This window comes from Theropithecus gelada, chromosome 14 (genome assembly GCF_003255815.1).
Source record: "Theropithecus gelada isolate Dixy chromosome 14, Tgel_1.0, whole genome shotgun sequence".
NCBI classification, from domain to species: domain Eukaryota; kingdom Metazoa; phylum Chordata; class Mammalia; order Primates; family Cercopithecidae; genus Theropithecus; species Theropithecus gelada.
Window position 1 is genome coordinate 81,292,494 of NC_037682.1, and position 23,576 is coordinate 81,316,069.

The 23,576-nt window shown below is 35.2% G+C and overlaps 1 protein-coding gene and 1 pseudogene across 1 annotated transcript in view; one reads left to right on the plus strand and one right to left on the minus strand.

Moving 5' to 3' along the window:
* The window catches only part of TYR (tyrosinase), a 113,552-nt gene extending 90,253 nt beyond the window's left edge, over positions 1-23,299 (plus strand). Inside the window, exons 4-5 of the mRNA XM_025356739.1 lie at positions 14,122-14,303; positions 22,683-23,299. Of these exons, the coding sequence (XP_025212524.1) occupies positions 14,122-14,303; positions 22,683-22,909 (409 nt within the window). The 3' untranslated portion in view covers positions 22,910-23,299. The remainder of the gene's footprint in view (positions 1-14,121; positions 14,304-22,682) is intronic.
* LOC112607264 lies at positions 21,227-22,037 on the minus strand (annotated as a pseudogene).
* Positions 23,300-23,576: the final 277 nt, after the last annotated feature.

Consider the following 23,576-nt stretch of genomic DNA (forward strand, 5'->3'; position numbering starts at 1 on the left):
CTACTGCGTTGCTCCCTTTGAGCCCTCAAACTCAGCTGTCAGTCCATTGAATTGTACATTAACTAGGCACGATTATGTCACTCCATGGCCTACAATCCTCCAATGGCTTCTCACAACTTTTAAACTAATATTGACTAATTACCTTTCATGCAAACCTATATTATCTGGGTTAAACCACATATACCCACAGATATCCACATAATATCCTGCCTTTCAATCCATCTGATCTACTTGCAGGGTCCCAAAAGCATACCTCTGTTCCTTCATGCTTGTGCTTTACTACTCCTAGAGTGCTTTTTTTTCCCCTTTTATTACTTTGCCCAGATCTCTACTATTCATTTTTTAAAACTTAAGTTCAAGCGTCACCGAAGGGGCACCTTGACCGACACCACTCATCCCTCATCCAAGCGGATACTATCTCCTCTTTCTCTAGTTTCCCAAGGCATGAAAGGCCCTTCTCTGCTGGCATTCGCACTGTACTGTGCTGAATTATTGACCAGACTTCAGCTCTTTGTAAAACAAGCACATTTCCTCATTTGGCTTTGTATCTCCAGCACTCAATGCAATGCTTATTACATGCCAGGCACTGTCCTAATTGATGGGGATTAGTGAATGGTACAATCTACCAAGATTCAAACCCAAATCATCAACATCTCTTAGATCTTTTGTTCTCCAAGTTCTGATATGTAAACACTAGTGATTCATAAAATGTTTCATACTCTCTTAAATAATTTGAAAACATTTTGGAATCTCTAGGGAAAAATACACAATTCCTATGTATTTCATGTATGGTTTATGAGACTTCATAAATAATATGAATTCAATCTCCTGGTTGAATTCATTTTTTTAACTGGCAGGCACTGTAATGGACACGCGACATGTAATGACCAATAAGGCAACATCATTGCTTTCAGTGAATTTCCCATATAGCTGAAAAATGACACATGATCAAATAATTGCAATGCAATATGACAAATGTGATAATCAAAGGAGGAAAATGTCAACTCTTAAAAGTTTTCATAAATGTAGCCATTGAGCTAATCTTAAAGGGGCAAAAGATGTAGGAGAATATAAAAGTTTAAAGAACCCATAAGGAAGAAAAATCCCAAAACGAAGTATTTATAATTTTAACAACTATAATAATAACATCAATACTTACTCTATGCTACACATTACTGTAATTGATTTTACATATATTAATTCAGTTAATGCTAAAAATAATCCCTTGTAGTAAGTAATATTACCTATTGGTTTCTTAGGGCTTCCATAATAGAGTGCAAGCATAACTCTAAGATATGGAAGTTATAACTCTAAGACATGGCTTCAGACCATGACAATAAAACAAACATTCTAATAAAGTTAGTCACATTAATATTTTGATTTCCCAGTGTATATAAAAAGTTATATTTACACTATATTATAGTATATTTATGGTGCAATAACATTATGCCTAAGAATATAATGTATATACCTTACGTTAAAAATACTTTATGCTAAAAAATGCTAAGAATATTCTGAACCTTCAGCAAGTTGTGATCTTTTCTCTGGTAGGTCAGACCTCTGGTAGATCTAGCAGGTTGATGGTTGCTGACAGATCAGGGTGATGGCTGCTGAAGTTTGGAGTGGATGCAACAATTTCTTAAAACAAGAAAAAAAAAAAAAGAGTTTGCTACATTGATTGACTCTTCCTTTCAAAAAATGTATTCTTGTAGCATGTGATGCTATTTGATAGCATTTTGCCCACAGTAGAACTTCTTGCAAATATGGAGTCAATCCTCTCAAACCCTGCTGGAGCTTTATTAGATAAATTTATAGAATATTCTAAGTACTTTTTTGTCATTTCAACAGTGTTCAGAGCATCTTCACCAGAAATAAATGTCATCTCAAGAAACCATTTGCTCATCCATAAGATGCAACACCTCATTCATTCAAATTTTATTATGTGATTGAATAATTTGTTTCCATCTTCAGGCTCCACTTGTACTCTAGTTCTCTTGCAATTTCTCCCACATCTGCAATAACTTTCTTCATTGAAGTTTGAACCCCCTCTAAGTCATCCATGTGGTTTGTATTCAACTTCTTCCACACTTCTGTTAATGTTGATATTTTGACTACCTCCCATGAAAATTAATGTTTTTGATTGTATCTAAATAGTTAACCCCTTCCAAAAGGTTTTCTATTAATTTTGCCCAAATTCATCAGAGGAATCACTGTATGTCAGCTATACCCTTACAGAATGTATTTCTTAAATAATAACAACTGAAAGTCAAAATTACTCCTTAATCCATGGGCGGCCAAATGGATGTTGTGTAGGTAGGAATGAAAGCAATATTCATCTCCTTGTATATCTCCATCAGCACTCTTGGGTGACCTTGTCAATGTGCAGTAATATTTTGAATGAAATCTTTTTTTTTTTAAGAAGTAAGTCTCAACAATGGACTTGAAATATTCAGTATATCATGGTATAAACAGATGTGCTGTCATCTAAACCTTTTTCTATTTAAAGAGCACAGGCAGAGTTAAATTTAGTATTTTTGATGGCTTTAGGACTTTTGGAATGGCTTCAACTAAATAAGCACTGGTTTCAACTTAAACTCACCAGCTGCTTTAGCTCCTAACAAGAGAGTTAGCCTATTCTTTGAAGCTTTAAAACCAGGCATTGACTTCTCTCTAGCAAAGAAAGTCCTAGATGGCATCTTCCAATAGAAGCCAATTTGTCTACCTTGAAAATTGGTTGTTTAGTGTAGTCACTTTCATCTATTATCTTAGCAAGATTTTCTGGTTAATTTGCCACAGCTTTTCTATCAGAACTTATTGCTTCACCTGGCACTTTTATTTTATGAAAATGGACTCTTTTCTTAAATCTCTTGAACCACTGCCAGCTTCAAACTCTTCTTCTTCAACTTCCTCACTGCTCTCAGGACTCACAGAATTGAAGAGAGCTGGGACCTTGCTCTGGATTAGGCTTTAGCTTAACAGAAGGTTGTAGCTGGTTTGATCTTCTATCCAAACCACTAAAACTTTCTCCATATCAGCAATAAGACTGTTTCACTTTCTTATCATTTATGTGTTCACGAGTAGCACTTTTGATTTCCTTCCAGAATTTTTCTTTTGCATTTACAGCTTGACTACATTTCATATAAAAGGCCTAGCTTTTGGCTTATGTTGGCTTTGGACATGCTTTCCTCATTATTATTTTTACCTCTAATATTTATCTAATATTATTCCTACCTCTAGGTAATTATTCCTACCTCTTGATTTAATGTGAGAGATGTGTGACTATTCCTTTCAACTGAACATTTATAGGCCACAGTAGGGTTATTAATTGACATAATTTCAGTATTTCTACGTGTCAGAGAACAGGGAGGCCTGAAGAGAGGGAGAAGGACTGTTGGCGATGGAGGTGGGAGGGAAGGAGGACGGCTGGCAGATGGAGCAGTCAGAACATACACAAAACTTCACCATCTTATACAGATGTGGTTTGTGGCACCCCAAAACAATTACAAGAGTGACATCAAAAATCACTGATCACAGATCATAATAAGAGATTTAGTAATATTGAAAAATTTGAAATATTGTGAGAGTTACCAAACTGTGACAGAGACGTGACGTGAACACATGCTGTTGGAAAAACGTCACTGAGAGACTTCTGCAATGTGGGGTTGCCACAAACCTTCAATTTGGAAACAATGTAATATCTGCATAAAGCAATAAATTGAATTGTAATCAAATGTGATATACCTGTGCCACAGACTGGGTAGCTTAAGCAACAGAATTTTTTTTTGTCTTACAGTTCTGGAAAATTAAAGTCTGAGATCAAGGTATCACTAGGGTTGGTTTATTTTAAGGCTTCTTCCCTTGACTTGTAGATGGCCATCTTTTTTCCTGCATCTTCACATAGTCTTCTCTGTCCCTGCCCATGCTCAAATTTCCTCTTCTTCTAAGGACTTCATTCATATTGGATTCTGGCCGATGCTAATGATTTCATTTCAACTTAATTATCTATTTAAAGATCTTATATCCAAATAAAGTAACATTCTGAAGTATTAGGAGTTAGGACTTAAACATTTGAATTTTACAGGGATACAGTTTAGCTCATAATATGTTATAATCCCCACTTCACTGAAAAGAAGAGTGGAGTACATGAAGTTAAGTAGCTTGCCCCAGTTTGCAGAATTACTAAGTATCACAATCATCTAGCTCCAGAATCTGTGAGGCTAGCCTTTATATTGTATGATTCTCTGTTTATATTTTAAAATAAGAAACAAAATTCACAGACCTATTGAAATTTTAGGATATCTCTTTTGTTTGTGGTAAACCATAATTCACAAATAGCAAAAATGTGCCTATGTCTGTACCATAGGCATACCAATTTCTTGAAAGCTAAGCAGGGTCTAGCCTCGTTAGTACTTGGATGGGAGACCAAATAGCAAATATATAAAATGTCTTGTCTGAGGAAATTAAATTGGCTCCTGTATTAAGCTGTAGAACTAATGGTTTCTTCTCTGTGCAAGTATTATGACCACAACTAATCTCACTGCATGTTAGGCACTGTCCTTGGTGTACTGTACACCTCATCTCATTTATGTCTCACAGCTCTTTACAGTTTGTTATTATCCATATTTTACAGAAGAGCAAACTGAAACTTCCAGAGATTATCTCCTCTCTCCTCACAAAAACCAATAACAGGAATTTGAAACAAGGTTTCTTAGGAGGAGGTTTTGTATTTCTGGCTTCTCTTCGTGCTCCCACATCCCAGGGGTAAAGTTAGGATGCCTTGTAGAAGCCTTTGTGATTGTGGAAATTGGACTTTCCCCTCTTGTATGTTCATCTGGCAGGTTCTTCCCATGTTCGTAACAAGATATATTGTACTGCTTTCCCCAACTCCCTTCACTTTCACTGCCTGTTGTGATGTGAGCTGTTTAGGTCCCTTTCAGCACTCTTAAAGTCACCTCCCAAGTACTCCGTGGCCCTCTTCAGGAGGGTATTCTAAGCTAGTCATCATGGATACGTCTAGGCCCAGATCCAGAATCTCATGTCTATGGCATTCTCTTTGACCTACTTATCTGTTGCCACCTCATGCCCTACTAAGCCAGTGCTGGTCTACAGGTCCTCATGGCCTGTGAATAAAAAAGGGTTTCAATTCCACAAGGATAAATCATATGTCTTTAGACTACTGATATTAGTGTTTCACAACTATGCTGTCATCCTTTCTTACATACTCTGAGAGATTTTGTAATCAAATATCTGTTTGTCACGTGAGGTGAAATCAGAAGATGCCTAGTTCTCACTTCTGTGTATAGCTTTGAAAGGCCTGCTAATGCTTGGAACAAAACATGAAAGCCTTGTCCACCTTTCTGTTTTAATTCCCAATTACTAATTTCTTGCATGTTAGTGGAAAAGCATTAAACTTGGAACAGAGCACCGTGATTCTGGTCCTAGCTCTGCCAGCTGAGTGTTATAATAAAAGTCACAGGAATATAAAATGGAACCCCAGATTTCCTACTGCTTTCTAGCTGAGTTACTATTGGCAAATTCTTAGATTCTTTGACTTAATTTTTTCTTCTGTAAAATGGAAACAATAAAATAGTAAGCAAGATATTGTTCAAAGGAAAACTTTAGCCAAATTAAATTTAAAAGAGTTTAATTGAGCAAAGAACAATTCATAAATCAGGTAGCTTCCTGAGCTAGAGTAGGCTCAGATTCTCTAGCATAGCCACATGGTGGAAGAAGATTTATGTGCAGAAAAAGAAAAATAACATTAAAAAAATGAGAGTGAGGTACAGAAACAGATTGGTTATAGCTTGGTGTTTGACTTATTTGAACACGGTTTGAACAGCTGGCAACTTTTGATTAGACAAAACTCAGTGATTGGTGAAAGAATAGACTATAGTCTGTTTACAAGTCCATTTAGGTTATAGTTCACAATGTACAGAGAAACCTTTAGGCTGAACTTAAAATATGTAGGAGACAGTTTTCAGCTAAACTTCATTTGACAATACATTAAGAATTTATTTTATAGAAATTGCTTTATTGCTACATTTGTCTTCTGGGTTAGATTATAAACTCAAGATTATTGGGTAAATAGTTGGCACCTACTGTGTGCATGGCCCTGAGAAAACAAAAGATAAAAAGCTGCTATTCTTCAGCTGGTTGGCAGCATTAATATTCCCCCAATGTACTTGTGCCTGCTCTGAAAACAACAATGCTCTGCCTCTATTTGGATTTGTTCCCTCACAGTGAAAGAAAAAAAAGTGATTGTGATCCTGAATTTCTGAAATAAGGAATGTGTTTAACAGATAATCTAGCATCTGTTTTCTGTACCTTTCCCACCCTGTTGACAAATTCTCCTCCATCTACATTGCTTAAAGCTTAGTCAGAAAGTAACAGAAACCTCCTCATGGAGAGAAAGGAAGGAAAGAACAGAAACCTAGATAGGGAACATGAGAGTGTCAGAGAAACAAGCCCAGATAGGTCAGCCAGAAGAACTGGGTTCTCATGTTAACTCAGTCCCTTACCAACTTTGTTCACTACTTTCTCTCTGCCCTTTTTTTTAAGTATGATTTCACGTTATCTCCTTCGTTGTATTTGTTATGCTAATACATACCCTTTCCTGATCTTGCAATGTATTCATTGCTACTCCTTGAGTATAAAGAGTGTGAATCCTGAGTCCTCTGAGAAAAGGAACACTTAAGGTGTTTAATGCTAATTAATGCAGGTGTCTGTTGGATAAACAGCTTACACTTCAAGATGAAGGTCAAGCAGAGCATCTTCCAAGAGAGAGAAAATCTACACATCAGACTTTGGTAGAAGCATATGCATACTCACATCTGCAGAAACACCCCTGTCATCCTGTGTAAACACACAGAGAACAGGGTATTTACTATTATTAGTAACAGAGTGGTAGCCAAGACCTCCTGATTCCAGTATTGGTTGTACCGTTAACTGTGACCTTTGGATTCAAATTTTATTTTGCCTCTGTAAAATGAGGGGTTTGGAAGGGAAGAAAACAAACTACTGCTTCTTCAGAACTGAGTCAATCATTTATGTTTTCTCATTTTATCCATAAGTATTATTACTCGACATTTCACTTCCTTATTTTATTTTTGTTCTCATAACTACGTTAAAATGGATAGTACCATCTGCTTTCTATAAATGAGCACACTGAGGCCTAGAGAGTTTTATTGGATTAAGTTTAAATGGAAATGTTTGTTATCATTTAAAAATTACAAATTTGTTTTAACAAGTAACTGCTTCAAAACAAGTACTACATGAAGAAACAAACAAACAAACAAAAAAGAATAAAAAATATAGGAATGCACTGGCCTTGCTATTATACAACTACAATTCAATAAATTTTGAGTGACTAGAAATTTGAGTGGCTGGAGGCATCTCAAGCTGTAGTTCTCAAAGACAGTGTGATTGTCACATCATCTGTCCTGGTCTTTCAGAAAGATGACATCTAAGAAAAATAACTCCAGATTCTCTTGTATTTTCATTATCTCATTATTCCCATGGCTTCAGTTATTAGCTAGAGGTTGGTGGGTTCTCCATTTGTGCTTCCAAAGTTAATCTTACTCTGAAATCCAGACCCAGATATCTAGCTAATGACCTGACGTCCCCACTGAAATGTCTCAAAAACATCTTGCAGCACAGCACATCTAGAATCATGACATTAACATCCTCCCCTAATATTCCACTTCTTCAGGGATTTCTATATCTGGTAATACAAACACTTTGCTCAGTAGCATAAGCCAGAAAATCAGGCATTTTCTGTGGCACCTGGCCTCTCAGTTGTACTGCTTGGACTTCTGGACGTCATCTTTTTTCCTGGACATAATTTTCTCACTGATTTATCTCCCTTGATGCCTGCATATCCACCAACTCCTACTCTTCCTCAGTCGCTTCTTTGCAATGAAATCTGTCTGGTCTTTTACAAATGATAAACTGTTCATGTTATCATTCACCATCCCAGATACAAACAGTGATTTTTTACCACTCTTAGGAAAAAAATACAAATTTCCCTAATGTGGCCTCTGCTACCCTTCATGATTTGGCCTCAGTTCACCTTCCTAGCCTCATCTGGAGCTATTTGCTCCTTGATCCCCATAGACATTTTGGTCAATTTTTAGTTCCTTGAATTTGTCGCATACTTCCGATCAATACTTTATTTAGATTACTTAGTAGTTACCTAATATCTTCTTCTGCTCCAGGATCCCACCCAGGATACTACGTTGTATTTAATCATCCTGTCTCCTTAGGTTCCTCTTGCCTATGAGTGTTTTTCAGACTTTCCTTGTTTTTTGATGACCTTCACAACTTTGAGGAGTACTGCTCAGGTATTTTGTAAAATGTCCCACATTTGATATTTGTCTGATATTTTTCTAATGATTAAACTGGGATATGTGTTTTGAGATGGACAACCATAGAGGTAAAGCACCGTTCTCTTCACATCATATCACAGGTGTATAAGGACTCAAAATGTACCCCAAAGTATGGTGCCTTGGGATGCCGAGTATTTTGAAGTAAAGGAGATTGGAAGGCCTCAGAAGCAAAGTCTCTGTCCCCTCTTTCTCCTGGGAAAGAAGCCATAGAAACTAGACAACTTCTTCCCCAAGTTCATGAAAACTAGAACCTTTCTTTTCCAAAACAAGCCATAAACCCTAAAAATATTACTATCATCTTCTCTCATCTTTCTGTGTAGCAACTGGCCATAAAGAAATACTTTGACCTACGTTGTTTGATAGTAGATCATAAAACCTTAATTTCTAAGGTCCTGCCCTATATGTAGGAGGAGGGACTGCTGCACAGAAAGGTCAAAAAGAATACAAACAGATAGGTCTCACTGGATTGTTTCTCTCAGTCTATTACCATTAGATCATACCCTTTTGTCCTGTCAAATTTCTGCATCACTGGACATAAGCATAAAATCTAAGCATAAAAATAGACAATTTTCCCTGGGTCTTTGTTTCTTTTGTCTGAAGTCTCCCATGTCATATAAAACTTTGATTAAATTATTATGCTTTTCTCTTGTTAATCTGTCTTTTGTTATAGGAGTGTTGGCCATGACCCTTACGATGAGTAGAGAGAAATTATCACACCTCTATCACCCCACAAGGGCCACGCTATTAACATAACTTACCATTGTGAATGTTAACCTTGATTACCTGTCAGAGGTAGTGTTGGTCAACTTTCTCAAACTGTTAAATGATTTCACCATGTTTTGATACTGTACTCTTTGAAAAGAAGTAACTGTGTGCATCCCATACTTAGTGAGTGGGGAGTTACAGATAGTACCTTCAGGGCAGAGTATCTACATAATTATTTGAATTCTTTTACATGATCATAATTATTTGAATTCTTTTACATGATAGATTTATATATTTCTCTCCATTTATTAACTTATATGTTTATAGATTATATCTGTATAGACTCCTCTATATTTATTTTATATGGCTTTATTTTGTGGCTCAAACTCTTCCAGTTTTAGCCTTTAGGAGTGATTTCAGTTGACTCCTCTGTCCCTTTGACATATCTCTAACATTGTGGATGGCTGTGGTTTCTTTGAACATATCCTTACTTTATGGCACTGCAAGATGCTCAACATTCATCTTACATGTTTCTTATTCCAGCCCTAGAGGCTTCCATTTCTTCAAGGAGCCACAGTTCTCTTTATTGGAGAATATTTCTTCTGTTCTGCCTACTTTTTCTTCTTCTGGAATTCCAATTATGCATATGTTACATTTTTTGGAAATTATCCCACAATTCTTAATTATTTTTTATTATTTCTCTTTGCATTTCAGTTTGGGAAGTTTCTGCTAACCTAGCCTCAAGTTCACTGATTCTTTTCTTGACCATATCAACGCTAGTGATATGTGCAACACTGTTGGAGTGTTTTTGATTTCTAGCCTTTCTTTCGATTTTTTCTTAGAGTTTCCATCTTTCTGCTTACATTATTCATGGGTTTTTTGGTGTATTATTTACTTTTTTATTAGAAATGTTATTTTAATGTATTAATTTTATATTATGTATAGTTATTTAAAATTCATATTATTCAAAATTATTTCAGATTCCATGTCTCATAGTTCCCAAATCTATATCATATCTGAGTTGGGTTCTAATGATTGCTTTGTCTCTTCAGATTTTTTTTCTTCTCTGTTGCCATGCCTTGTAATTGTTTATTAAAAGCCATATAGGTTTTATTAGGTAAGATAAACCAAGGTAAATGGGCTTTTAGTGTACAAATTTATGATATTCTGGCAAGGAGTCGGACAATGATTAAATGTTTGTCATAGTTGTTATGGTTTTGAGATCAGAGGCCTCAAGTTTCTCTAGAGTATTTGTTTTTGTCTCTATTTTTGGTTTTAGGTTCCCCTACATACTCTTCCTTAGAGATAGTTTATGTATTTCAGCTCTTTTAGCTGCAATCCACTGTTGTTATACTGAAGCTTTGTTGGATGGTGGTAAAGTATGAGGGAGGGCAGTGTTCAAAATATTCTAATTAAATCTTAGTCCTTTAGTAGACCAGTGCATTGGGGCTTCACAATACAGCTTTTTCTTCTTTTGCCTCTGCCCCTCTATTTGCTTCCCTGACTGCAGTATTTCTATTTATTTCCTTGAAACTCTGACACCTGTGGTTTATATTTACTTCCCCTTAGGTGAGACAGGAAAACTGAAAGAGACTGGACTGAAAGGAATTCTCTTCCTGAAACTGGGATAAGGCTCTAACCATTTCCCCTGGATCATAGGGTTTTGATATGGATAATGTCCTGGGCATATTTCACAATGGTCACTCTCCTCCTCTCTGTGACAGAATAAGGAGAGTATCTTTCTGAGGTCTTCACCATGAAAACCTGGTGGAGTTCCTGGAGGTAAAGCCCCAAACATGTGGAAGTTCCCTTAAGACAGCAGCACCCAGGAATTTCCCACTATCATCACTAGTCTAGACTCAGTCTCCAGTCATTCATGGAAGTGTTTCAGCGTTCCTACCACTTTAGGAATCCAGCTGCTCCTGCCCCTGGTAAGCAGATCTCAGCTATGTGCCTCTGGATGAACCCATCTCTCCACTTTTGAGTATGGCAGTTTGACCCACAACTTCAATTCTCTCATGGGTCCAAGAAAATTTGTTGATTATTAATTTGTCTATTTTTTCCTTATTTTAAGGATGAGAGTGACTAGAGTCTTTACGGACCTGAAATCAGAGTTCCCATGCCAGCTTTCATTTAAAAAACGTATCTTTCCATGTTTCCATCTGTGGTCATCTTTACATTTTTCTAATTTTTCTGTTGTGAATTTCACTGTTGCTAAGATGTTCAGAAAACTATTTAGATTCAGTTCAAATTAAGTTTTGCTAAAATGATGACTACCCCCTCCTCCCTAAATGTCAATGTAATTATCTAAGTTAAACATTAGTATTCCCATGTGAGCTATTCTAGACATGGTTTGGTGAAATTAACTGAAGTTGAGAGTCACTGGTGAAGAACTTAATCAAGATTAATACCTTCATTTGAAAAGGTTGATGAGGTGGGTGAGCACATTAATGGTTCCATCCATTAAATCACTTGGTGCTGAGAATTGATGTCCTTGCCCTACTTAGGTAAAGAATTTTTATTTCATGGCAGAAACAAGATTATTTATAAATTGAACTATAATAGTAATTTTTCTCAATTGACAAAAGGTACAATTTTTGCCTCAAGCCCTTATCTAGTGGCTCATTGTATATCAGGCTATTCCAAAATCAGTCGAAGTTTGACAGGGGTGGTGGAGGGATTATCAGACAGCCTCCTTCTCATTTCAAAAAATTAATTTACCAATTGAAAATACATGGTTTAGTACAAATGTCTACTAAAAATTATTTGTAATATGATTTCCTTTTTGTTTATATTTTCTCTTTTTTATATAACAAACAAGTACTGCTTTTGTGAAGAGAAGAAAACCATAGAAGTTAAAACAAAAGGACTAGTTTATAAAATCATAGGACTTTAACGAAATTGAGGTTTATTTGTTAAGCCAGTTTCTAATTTCTTGTGTTGAGGAAAATGAAGCACAAAAAAACTAATCTTAAATCTTATAATTTCTCATTTTTGCCTATCAGAATAATAAACATCACCAAAGGCACTGCTCACATATACATGGCTTTGGCATTTCTATTACAGCTTATGTTATATCTCATCAATTTTAAAGTGTTTCCAGTATAGTCATAATACTGAGGAGGGGGAAGAAGAGGAGAGAGGAGCTGTGAGAAAGATAATAGCTTTTACTTACCATTTGGCAAGCACTTAACTGTGTATTTTGTGTTATTTTAATTAATGCTCACATTACCTTCATGGCATAAACATAATTCACATTTTGTAGAATAAAGAAGATCAAACAGATTATAAAACTTTACAAATCTTCCTTGTCGTAACCTATAGAACTCAGATTTTTACACAGGTCTATGTGTAGGTTGACCTACAGTAGATACTCAGTAAATATTCATTTAATAATTGCACTAATTTAGAAAGTATTTGGTATGCATGAACCAGATTTTTAGTGTTTTTCAGTGGACTGCCAATTACTCACTAAATTCACAACTGAAAACCAACTTTGACCACAAGTAGTGTTTCAAGTTCAGATCCTCTAATAAACAAAATTGTTTTCTGTCATGGAAAAAATGATCACCATTTCTTCCATTTGGCTTCCTTGTCCTCTTTGTTTTTGTGCTTCAAAATATTGAAAATGGTTTTCTAAAATTGTATTCAATTTATTTGAAGCATTATCACTTCTTTTTCAATACCACATTTTCTACCATGTACCAACCTTTGACCTGCTAGCTTAAAATGTACAGCTAAGTAACGATAGCTTACTTATTTAGTACTTTCACAAAAACTATCATATTGGAAACAGGTAGGACAGATATTATTACTCTTATTTTAGGGATGAGGAGGCTAAGTCTCCAAGTTCAATGATTGGCTTAGAGTCATACAGTCAGATGAAAACACAGAGCTAGGCCTCAAGGAGAGTTCCCCAACTCCAGTTCTTGTGTTCCTTTCTTGTATGTCACACGACTCGATAATGCAAGGCCATTCTCTTTGTCATATTGTTAATGGTCCCCTATAAATTATCCTACATCTTGAGTTTCTACTCCATTCTTACTGGAGTTTTTCAATCCTTTAACTTTTTAGTTTTTGTTCTAGTCAAAGCTTTTAGTTGCGTGAAGCAGAAACTAACTCTGCCTGATTTAAGTAGGAAAAGAATTTGCTGAGAGGCTATTGGGTAGCTCACAAAATCATGGAGCATCAGGTTCAGAAACAGGTGAGAATAAGCAAGAAGGGCATCAGCTAAGACAGCTGCCAAAACCATGCTATAGAACACAGGGCACTTCTTGGGCAATGGATTCCTTTGCTGGTACATCTGGCTTTGCTGCCCCTGAAAACTAAATATTGTTGTATCAACTGCCACTGCCCATTTCTAGGATGGTTTCCGATTGTCCCTGCTTCTTTGTGTCACTATCTCCTGTTTCAAAGTCATGAATGAGTATGTCTGATTGGCATAATATTTATCATATGGTCATACTCTAACTTTAGGAAAAGCCGGGAAACAAAGTACAAGTATTTAAACCATTATCATTGGAGGTAAGCTCTGTCTCCCATCAAGACTCATTAAGCCCACACTTCACCTATCACAACATGGATGTTTAAATCGTTGAAAGCCTCCCACCAGAACCAAAAAAGTGACCAAATTCCAGCACTGTTTCCAGTTTGGTTTTATATGTTCTTTCTCTGGTCTTTCTTTGGGACAAGCAATATATTTAATTTGCAACTATGATTGTCACTCAACCAATGGTTACCTTTATTTTGCAGCATTCTGAAGGTTCAAAACTCAATGTGTAAGTTTTATTCACCTCCTAAGAAATTATTGTTTCAAAGCTAGCCTCAATATTTATTTTAAATGAGTGAACTTCTTCAAGGCCTGAAAGAATAAACTGATACTTTATGAAATATTTTTGAAGTATAAAGAATATATTCGACATCTTTCCATGTCTCCAGATTTTAATATATGCCTTACTTTACTTTAAAAATTTTCAAATATGTCTTTTATACACAATATGTTTCTTAATCTGAATAACCCTTTCCTCTGCAGTATTTTTGAGCAGTGGCTCCGAAGGCACCATCCTCTTCAAGAAGTTTATCCAGAAGCCAATGCACCCATTGGACATAACCGGGAATCCTACATGGTTCCTTTTATACCACTGTACAGAAACGGTGATTTCTTTATTTCATCCAAAGATCTGGGCTATGACTATAGCTACCTACAAGATTCAGGTAAAGTTTACTTTCTTTCAGAGGAATTGCTGAATCTAGTGTTACCAATTTATTTTGAGATAGCACAAAACCTTATGCTTCTACAATGTTATTCCTGAATGCTTTAAATCGAGAAAGTGCATTATAATCCTTAATTTATTACCCGTTTAATAAAAATCTTAAGATCACTAAGAACAGAGAAGTTTGCAAAGGGTGGAGGTGTGATAAGAGGAGGGACTTCCTGTAAGTCTCAAGTAACAGGTCTTCCCTTCCTTCTATGAAAACCACAGTACATAAAGAAGAGAGCTTACTGGTAACTATTTTTCAAAGATTTTCCATTTAGGATTTCTCTATTTCTCCATTTGTCAAACTCTCAGATATAAAAATCATTTTACACTTATAGTCATGTTTACTCACGCCTTTCTCATAGTTACATAGTATTTTTTTCTATGTATGAATCTGTCCTGGGTTTTATTCTTCCCCAGACCCCCAAGATCAGAATTTATCTCGCAAGCTTCTCCATTCTAAGCATCACATTTTATCTGGTATGGACTGAAATCAATAAATCAATTTGAGTGCAAGTGATATTTATCATGAAGTGTCATTTCTCTTAACTAATATAAGTGAAGTTTGCTAGAAAAATGTCATACCTCTTTATACTCAGGTCATTTTTGGATATATATTTTTAAACACTGTAAGTATTCTATCATGTCAGGTGTTTTTTTTTTATGTGTCTGCACTGAGTTGTTTATTATTTACACACACATTTATTGAATAACTACTTTGAACAAGACATTGCCTTAGATACTATGGATACAATGGTAAACAACATAGTCTCTATCTTCATAAAGTTTACAATGGAAGGAAAAGATAACTGCTTCCTTAAAATCTCATTTATGTAGAGATATGTCTAACTCCAGGGGTCAATGAAGTGATATTTCAGATGACATCAATATGACAGGTAGAATTAACTAGTTGAAAAGGAGGGCATGATTATGATTTTGGGCCATATTGTTAGAATAATGCAAGCCACTGATAAATTTTAAGCAGGTTATAATCAAATTTGAATTTTCAAAAGATTATTGCAGCTTCAGCGTGTAGAAAGATTTTAGCAGTTGGAAAGCACATGCAGAAAGGCAGTGTAAATGCTATTACAAGAGTCTGGGGAAGAGATAAAGGTAGTTTGAGTTGCAGTGGTAGTGGCAGGAAGGGAGATAGAAAGCATGATTAATTTGATATTATTTTGAAGGCAAAATTTACAGAACTTGGAAAATGATTTATATGCCAGATGAAGGATATTAGGAATGGCTTTATGCTTTCTGGCCTGTGAAACTGATGAATGGTAGAATAATTCACTGATATAATAACAAGAGGAGCAAAGAAAGACTTGGAGGAAGGCTTATGGTTTTGTTATACAGTGAAAGAAGTTATATGGGACGGCAAGGTAAATGTCTCTTGGGAAGTTGGATACACAGGCCTGAAACTCAAAAGTGGTGTCTGGCCCTCAGATCCAAATGTGAGGGACATCAGCATACAAACTGTTGACTCAGCTAATTTTTAAAATCCTATGAAGGGGTGATTTTTATTCTGTTTTACAGGTAAGTAAATTGAGAATCAGAAAGATAAAGTGATTAATTTTAAACTACAAAGCTAATAAGTGTCAAATATTTAATCCAAAACTTTATCACTCCATCACTGCACAGAGAGGAGGGTTCCCTTTAACCCCTATATTGTCTTCTACACATATGCTCCACCTCTTTGTTCCTTCCCTAAGTGTACAAATGAATACTTTTTACTACAAAGGCAACAAAATTGCCTGGATGAGCCAGGGGAAAAGAAGCTCAATGAGTCATATTAGAGGCTTGAAGGTATTTATTTCCAATTAAATTTAAATAAACAAAATTTATTTGAATGCTTTAGAGTAATTTTCATACAGCTTTGAATTTACAAAGTTAATTTTAGAGAAGTTTGACTTTAAAGTAACCAACAGCAGATACTTGGGAGGCTGAGACAGGAGGTTCACTTAAACTCAGGAATGTGAGGCCAATTTGGGCAACACAGCAAGACTCATCTCTAAAAACAAAGTAAAGTAAAACAAAACAAAACAAAATAGCTAAACTAAGTAACAGCAATTGCCTATTTTCTGTTTTATGAATTTTTCCATATTGTTGCTTCTGTTGTACTTCCAAGAAGTTTAAAATTTATCTCTATTCATAGCCAAATTTTAAGCTTACTTAAAAATTATTTTAAATGTCTTGATATAATTTTGTTCAAAGGGATTATTATTCATCATCCAGGTAGGTACTCATGCTTATAATTACTTAAGTGATTTCTGTAAAAGGGCAGCTGATTTCTGCCATTTATAAAACATTCTCTTATAATTAAATTTAGTGATTCTTTAGAAAATTGAGTAGCAGGTAATTTTCTTGTATGTATAACTAATTTACAAGGTGAGGCCAAAAAGCTTTGGCAATGAAGGGTTATATCCTCAATGTTGTTGATAAATGTAATCTTGCTTTCTGGGTAGCAGAAAAGTTCTCTGTTGAGAGCATCTTTCTTCCCATACATTACAAAAGACCTGGAAATTTGGTTTCAAAAATGAGAAGGGGAAACAATGCTCATAGTAACTGCAGTGCCCCATTCTGCCAATGGAATTTGATGACACTTCTATCATTTGTGAATTTGTTCAATAGCTCTTTTTGGCTATGTGTACACCTCTGTGCATGCTGTTCCTTTCTGCCTAGGATGGATTGCCATCAACATTATATGCTCAGAGTCTAACTCATTCTTTTACTCAGTGGGACAGTCTTCTTGGTGCCTTCCCTGACTTCACAGAGAGATGTAGGAGGTCTCTTCTCCATGATCCCTTTGTATCTTCATCAGAACATTACTCTCGAAATGATTTGTTTACCTGCCAGGTGCTGAGGGTGAAAAGGTAAATGAGACAGAGTGTCCCCTGACAGGTAGTGTATCTCAATGAATATGTGATTTTTTAAATAAATGAATAGAAGAATGAAAGATAAAACATGTAAGACATAATACTTGTTCTTGAGAGTTTGTGACAAGCTTGAAAAGTAAGATATATATAAATAGATATAATCATAATAAATGGACATTTGTGCCAAATGTCACAAGGCAGCAAAGAAACTAGTTTGAGAATCCAGAAGAGAGAATGGAGCTGAGTCAGCAGTTGAAGCAAGTTTGGAAAGAAAAACTCCTATTGTAAGCTGATTTAGTTGAAATATTGATGAAATTATTATTTTATCATGATAAGAATCAACAGCAGTTGTAAATTGTTTTCTATATGGTAGACATTGTACCAATGGTTATATATACATTGTCTGGTTTAATAGCTCCAGGCAGATTCCTAATTCATTAGAGTAATGGCCCCTAACTACTTCATGTGTTTGTTTTGTGAATAAATGGGCATGTTAATGCACTTTGGAAATGACAGCACATAAAACAAAAATCTACATAATTATTCTGAAAAGAATGGATGACAAGAAAAATAGGACTTCACATAGAGAAAGATGATAAAAAAATTATGACATTGGAAAAGAACAAAAAGGTGCACTATTGGGGCTCAAAAGCAGATAGCTTAGAAAGAAAGTCTGAATTTTAGTTTAAAGACATTGAGAAGTAAAAGTGTTTCAAAGATAGTCCCTTGGTGACAGTAAATATTGAGACCACTTGGAATGAATTGAAGTGGAGCAATAATAAGAGAAGCTGGAGAACAGAACTGACATAGAAATAGTGTTTAAAAGCTGTGAAAACACTTGAGCTGAGTCTTTAAAAAAAAGAAAATATTTATTATATAGCCTCTATGTATCCTGCCTTTTTTGGACATTGTAAGTGTACTGTGTATTGAAGCCACTAACAGCAATCTAAGCTAGGTATTGTAGTCCCATTTTCAAAATAATTTTAATATATATTAAAAACAGTAACTTTCAAGGTCTAGGGTTTACCCTGGATTATAGATTCCATGATGGTTCACCAACAACCCATCTATATTATAGCTAGTCAGAAAGGAAAAGGTAAATGGTCAAAGATATATTTTTTCTTTTTAAGGGAACTTCCCCCAAAGTTATACATATATTTTTGCTCTAGACTTGAGTCACATAGCCATGACTTGCTGCAAGGTAAGCCCCGGATGCACTCTCTTCTTTCTGCTATGTCAAAAAGTAAATTTGTAGTATCTTCTGTGTATGTTCTACATACATATCTTCTATATGCATTATAGAGAGCAACTTCTATAGAGGAATTGTTTTGTTAGAAAGAATCCATTTGCTCTTACTGAACAGATATTCAGTATAAACTTCCTCATTTACTCAAATCTTATAGTCTCCTAAATAGATTCTATAGTTATATTTACATAAAATTTAAACATTCCTCCTTAACTACTATGTGCCTTTAATATGCAGTTGATTTTGATAATGAGATTTGTTTTTCATTATATTTATTTTTAGGTTAATTGTTGATGCACAGGGAAGTTTAATCTATGTAATCCTTATCTAGCAGTATGCTATTTTTTTTTAATATGCATTATCTGATGATGGATTTCCTATAGTTATATCATTTATTAATTGCCTCAGGTACTTTTAGTAGCATGCTTTCTACTTGTATCAGTAAAAAGACATTCATTTTTTATTTTGGAAAAATAATAATAGAATAAAACAAAAATAAAAATCACCTATAATCTTATTGTTAGATTGATCACTTGTGTTGTTTTAGTCTCCATTGTACTTTTTCTTATACTTTTTTCCACATACACATAAGGTGTTAAGCATATGTTTTAATTAATTTAATTTTATTGAATAATATATGCATGCTATTTTACAAGCCAAAGAGTGATCCAAGACGTATAACAAAAGACTTATGCCCCTATATCAGCTACTGTAACCCTTTTAGCTATTTATTCTGCTATTTTGCTCTGTATTTCTAAATAATAGGCAAATATTACTATCTGTTAATTCATCAAGTTTATCTCTAGAGTTCCTCATATTTAAATAATGATTTTAACTCACTTACAGCTTCCCTGTTCTTTCATTCAACTTCTCAGTATAGTATTATCATATTTGGGGGCAAATCCACATCTAGGAATTGTATTGTTTTCACTACTACAATATTATTTACAATTCAACCAAATAGTATGCTATGATTACATTTGTTTTCCTACATTCCTAATTCCAATTCTATTGGAATTAAGACTTTTATCTTTTTGATTTTAAAGCACCCATCACTGTTTATACCAAATTTTAAAAGGAACTGTAAATACCACTTCATAACAGAGTGAAATATGGGCAATTTATACATTTTTCACCTGGGTGACATCCTTTGTGTAGGTCTCCCCTTCTCATTCCACACCTGCCATTCAGGGACATTCCTTCACCATATCTTCTGGGTACAATAACACATTCAGTCATTCAGTAAACATGTTCATTCTCTCATATGTGTTTCAGATACTGTATCAGATTCTAGAATTATATCAATGATGAAAACATACTATTGGCCTTCAAGGAACCATTTTAATAGAAAAAAATATATTCATGTAATAGATAGCTGGAATATAATGTGATGGGTGTGATAATAGAGGAAATGCTAAGCCAGTAACATATTGGATGCTGTCTCTCCCCAGTGCCATGTTCTTATGGTGGTTTGAGGAATATAAATAATCAGGAGGCTAAAGACTTTTCCTTGTTCAGATTTATTTTTAAAATATATATGGTCAAAATCTGTTGTTGCTTTTTAAAGTAATGTAAAACTATTCACCACTATTCACCTTTATTTACAATAAAGGAATCAGTATACAATTGGATAACATTCTGATTACTACAAAGTTATTGTTTATCCTGGTTTCTGCTGAACCAGCAAATCGAATTTTGAAAAGACTGAGTCTACATGTAAGGAATGAGATAAGGTGAAGAAAAAATATCCAAGTCAATACATTATAAAAGTTGTTCATCCATTTATGGCAGCAGATTCTAAACTGCCAAATCTCCAACCATCTGATTGGGTTCCTATAAGCCACATCTTAGACATACCATGAATCATGACCTTTTAGTTAATATAGCACAGGGATTTCAACTTTTTTGTAAAGGAATGGCTTGCTAGAGGAATATTTAAATGTCCATTAAACTAAGTCTTGTTTAGATAATTAAAACACAGCAGGATCTGTCTAGTCCCCTCATCTGGTTGGGGAGGTTGTTGGTAGTAATAAAATTATTCCTTTTAGGAATTTTGCAAACAGCCTGTTCATTTATATGACCAAGGGTGTAGATAGGGATTCTTATATGACTGCTTTTAAATGATTCATTTAAATTATCCAACTAATTATAGAATCATCTGTTGTATTTGAAATGTATGGCTTCAGGAAAATTTTGAATTTAATTTGATGTGATTTATTTCTTAGGTTGCTCAGAATGATGGCATCTCAAAAACATGTGCTTACCCATGATTTTTGTTTTGGTGAATGTTTAAAAACAACACAAAAAGCCATTTACGCATGCATTTTATGCACGCACACACACACACAGACACACACAACCCAGAGTGTTCCTTAGGCTGAACACAAGTTCTGATTGAGTAATGGCTATGGAAATTTTCCGCGACATTTAGAAATGCTGTTCTCTAATGCAGAGGAAATAATACATCATGATATCAAACGTTCTTTTATGATAAAGGAAGCAATTACAGAAAGCTTTTATTTATTCAAAGTAACCAATGGTATTGATGAAAAAAAAAACACACACACACCAAAAAAACTCAACTCTCCCAATACTACTTTTAAAATGAACATATCAAAACTGATTTTCATTAGAATGTAGTTATTTTTCCACACTAGTTAATTAAAAGCCAAGACCCAGATTTATGTATATATTTATATATATATTTATGTGTATATTTATATTTTTTATATATATATATATATCTTGCAGTACAAACAATTAAGCTTCATCATCTGGACAAAAATGCCAACTTACTATCTCTTTGTAAAAAGCAATTACAATTTCAAGAAACTTCATATTTGCTTCTTTTGCTAGCACCAAGTAGGCCTGATGTGAATATTCCCATTTCAGGAGAAACATCCATTCTCCACTGCTGCCTGTGGCACCAATTATTCTTTCAGGATCAAGATCTCTGGTGAAGCTTCTTGGTTTGTCGGCAGCACCTCTTTTCTTCTTTGATTTGATGTCATTAGATTCACTGTCAGATAAAGACTTTCTTTATTTTTGTACCTTTTTTTTTTTTTTTTTAAACCAGCTTTTTGAGAATTAAGAAATGTTTCAATTAACTCTGGACAATCTAAATTTTTTGCGGGTTCCCAAGTACTGTCAACATCTGACATCCTTTCCACTTCAGGAAATGCTCCACCTTCCCTTTTGCTACAATTGGATCCAGTAGTTTTTCCACAGATTCTTCAGGCTCTGCCTCTTCGACTTTTTTACTCTTTTCATTCTGTTTTTTTTTTTCTTTTTCCTCCCTTTTTAAAAAATTTGTTTTTATTTTTTGCAATGTAGTTTCATTTAAGGCTTTTGAGGTTTTTTGTTTTTTGTTTTTTTTTTTTTTTTGTTTTTGTTTTTTTTTTTGCTTGTTTTGGTTGTTGTTTGATTTCGGCACACCTGAAGGGCCATTATTCATACAGATATCAGCTCCCCTAAGCCCCGCCCCTCCAGGCTTTACTTTCAGCGTCCTGAGGCCTATCAAGGCCAGGCTCCCGTCCTCCACCAGGGAGCGCAGGGTTCTTGGTCCGCGCATCTCCGAGGAGAAACAAAGGCCCAGAGTGTGGGCGCTCCAGGGTACCGCGGCACGGGGCCCGCTCCTGTGCCCCTGCGGCCCGGTAACCAAGAGCGACCCCCACCACCGAAGCCTTGGGACAGAGGGACAACCCTATGAGCCAAAATCTGTTTCAAGATTTAAGACTGTGACCTCTGTGAATATAGAGATTGTTCAAATGCCCTGGGGTTCTTAGGAGGCTTCTAAGATTACGGAGCATTTGCCAACATTACTATTAATGTTTGTCAAATAATTAAAAGACTGGATTAGTGAATGATTAATGATGTAACAGTGTTCTATTGATAATTGGAATAGTTACAAGATCCTTTTACAGAAAAAGATGGAAAAATCACAGCTAACATTTAATTGAGTACACACTATATACTAGGCTCTGAATCACTTGCGGATGTTATCTATAAAATTCAAACGTTCCAACAATGGGGGTATTATTTTCCTATTTTTCTGATGAAGAAACTGAGGCTTTGGAGTATTAGGTATAACTTTCCCAAGCTCTTACAGCTAATAAGTAGTAGAACTGGCCTTCAAAGGACTGTGAAAGGTTGAAGATGATGGTGATCGTAACAATGGTGGTAACAATAAAAACAATGGGATGTCTTTCTATTTCAGACTCAGACTCTTTTCAAGACTACATTAAGTCCTATCTGGAACAAGCCGGTCGGATCTGGTCATGGCTCCTTGGGGCGGCGATGGTAGGAGCCGCCCTCACTGCCCTGCTGGCAGGGCTTGTGAGCTTGCTGTGTGGTCACAAGAGAAAGCAGCTTGCTGAAGAAAGGCAGCCACTCCTCATGGAGAAAGAGGATTACCACAACTTGTTGTATCAGAGCCATTTATAAAAGGCTTAGGCAATAGAGTAGGGTCAAAAGTTAGAGTGACCTCACTCTAACTCAAAGTAATGTCCAGGTTCCCACAGAATATCTGCTGATATTTTTCTGTAAAGATCATTTGCAAAATTGCAAGCTAATACAAAGTGTACCCTTCTTCCAGCTCAGGTAGAACATGCCTGTCTTTGTCTTGCTGTTTTCACTCAGCCCTTTTAACATTTTCCCCTAAGCCCACATGTCTAAGGAAATGATGCTATTTGGTAATGAGGAACTGTTATTTGTATCTGAATTAAAGTGCTCTTATTTTACAAAAAGGAAATAATTTTGATTTTTGCCTTCTGATTATTTATATATATGTTTTATTGGTTCCTTTTTTATTTTAATAAAACAGTGACAAATCTACATTAACTGACTCCTTTAGGCTTCAGAAACACATTTTTTTTCTTCAGAAAGTATGATATTCCCCTATATTTTACATTTCTGCTCCAAAATATATTATAAACTTCAAATAGAAAACAACCTTTAGCTCTTTCCTGTCATAGCTCTGACGATATTTTTCAAGGTCACTGAGAACAAGGGCCCAGCCTCAACAACACATCCAGCTAAATGCCTGTCTCGAGATGTGTCCATTAAATATGTTAATGATGATAATTATATTAACATATTTTCACCTTCTAAA